The 1,962-nt window shown below is 45.7% G+C and overlaps 1 protein-coding gene across 1 annotated transcript; it reads right to left on the bottom strand.

Moving 5' to 3' along the window:
• Positions 1 to 241: 241 nt before the first annotated feature.
• On the bottom strand, positions 242 to 904 carry PPTG_23057 (hypothetical protein). Its single transcript, XM_008908139.1, has one exon. The coding sequence runs from the start codon at positions 709 to 711 to the stop codon at positions 268 to 270; it is 444 nt and encodes a 147-aa protein (XP_008906387.1). The 5' UTR covers positions 712 to 904; the 3' UTR covers positions 242 to 267.
• Between the last annotated feature and the right edge of the window lie 1,058 nt (positions 905 to 1,962).

Raw genomic sequence — 1,962 nt, 5'->3', positions numbered from 1 at the left:
TCAACGAACATCGTGGCGATGAGTTCCTCGTCAAGTAGCGACGATAGCTTAAAAGGCTATTAAGTATTTCGTCGCTGTAGCTCTTCTTTTGTGAATTCAAGGTATTGAGTTATTACAAAAGTAACCAAATATAAAATGATACAGGATATCCGAGGGTTTCCGAAGCGGCTAAGACTCTGGATATAAATATCCAGAGAATTCACCAACGCGTTAGTTAGTAAAATGTATCAAATAAAACTAATACCTGTTAAATACTATAAATGATATTCAATTCTGCAGATCTGATAGCCTCCAGGTTGCCTGAAAGAAACTGGTTATCGATGTCTGGGTAGTTTTAGCTTCTTGTTTACAGCGGAGTTGATCCCGTATGCGTAGCGGTAGCGTTCGAAGATCTCTCAGGGTGCTCTGGAAAATGACACTCCGTATTGCATCCACTTTCTCTTGTGTGGTCTGCTCTGGCGTGTCACTCTGAACGGACGCATTATTGGCATCATCATCAGGTTTATCCCCCGCTGCATCAGTAAACGGCAAATCAGTCGAGTCACTTAGCAGCTCTTCTCTTGTTAGGGACTCCATTACAGTATCTTCTTCAGGAGGATTGCAAACGAAATCGTCGGTGTTCGGATCTCGAACTCGGAGACGGTTCAAGCTGTCAATAATCCCGTTCAGAAGTTCATCCGCCTCCCGTTGAGAGCGACGGGCTGATGTCATCCCGAGCACGATCTTAGTGTGTCGAAAGCAATTTAACACAAAATCACCGGCCTCGGCACGACCCAGCTCGCACCAGCACGATTTCAATCACCGCATTGCTAATAACTGATCTACGTCGTAGAAATCACGATTTAGACCTTCTTCTTCTTTGACAAGCGCCTGTTGTAGTTGTCGGTGTCGATACCGTCGCTTCAATGCCGCAATGATGCCTGCATCGAGCGGCTGCAACTTAGATGCGATAAAGGTGGCAAGAAAAGCAACTTCACATTTTCCTGGTCCAAACCTACCTCTATGTGACAGGATGCATTATCCATCAACAGAACTACCTTTCGCTTCTGGTTTAGCATGTCTGTTTCAAAGCTGCAAAGCCACTCGCGAAACAAAGCTGCTGTCATCCACGTTTTGTAGTTGTTCCGATACCAGAAACCTAATTGCTATGCTGTCTTCTTCTTCTTAAAACAGCGAGGTTGGAACGCATGCCCAATAAAAAGTGGTTCTCGCATGTCGGATCCATCTGCATTGCACACCAGCGCGACTGTAATTCTAGTTTTACTTTTTCTGGAGTCTTCAATTTGACGGGTAGCAATAGTTTTGCCCAGACAAAGATTGTAAAACAAGCCTGTATCATCAAAATTGTTGACGTCTGCAAGGGCGTATTCACACACGGTCACCCGAATGTTATCTAAAAGCTCTGGGAGTGTAGTGGTGCTGACAGATTCACTTTCCCCGTGTGCACTAAAGGTTTTGAATCCGTTTCGTCGTTGAACTGATTGCAACCAGTTATTTGAGAACTACATCTGATCCTGTGGCTCAACTCCCATTTTAATGAGAATTCGGGCCCCCTTTGCCTTGAGGATGCTTCTTTCTAGCATGACACCACGGTGCTGGCAATGGAGAACCCAATTAGCTAAGGCTACATCCAAGTCTGGAAACTGTACAAGCCGCGAGCGGCGGGCTGGTCGGGCTTCATCGCGGATGCTAAGATAGCGCTCGCTCTCCTTCAGAATCGTCGAAATATTAGCTTGTGCTGGGCGTTTGGCTAAAGCGAACTCTTTCTGCGCTTTATCGGCCAATTGATTCTGTGTCAGCAAAGGATGATCTTCTCGCCATTGGCGGATACGCTTCTTTTGCTCGAAATTGAGGTTACCCACGTGTTTCTGCTTCCTGCCCATTAGATAGTAGCTCGATGTCGGAAGCAAAACGAGCTATAAAGCTACTTTTAATCCTTGAGCTTAATATACCGGGGGGGGG

Source organism: Phytophthora parasitica (assembly GCF_000247585.1).
Source record: "Phytophthora parasitica INRA-310 unplaced genomic scaffold supercont2.29, whole genome shotgun sequence".
NCBI classification, from domain to species: Eukaryota; Oomycota; class Peronosporomycetes; order Peronosporales; family Peronosporaceae; genus Phytophthora; species Phytophthora nicotianae.
The sequence above is the reverse complement of the archived record's forward strand: the minus strand, read 5'-3'. Positions and strand labels throughout refer to the sequence as shown.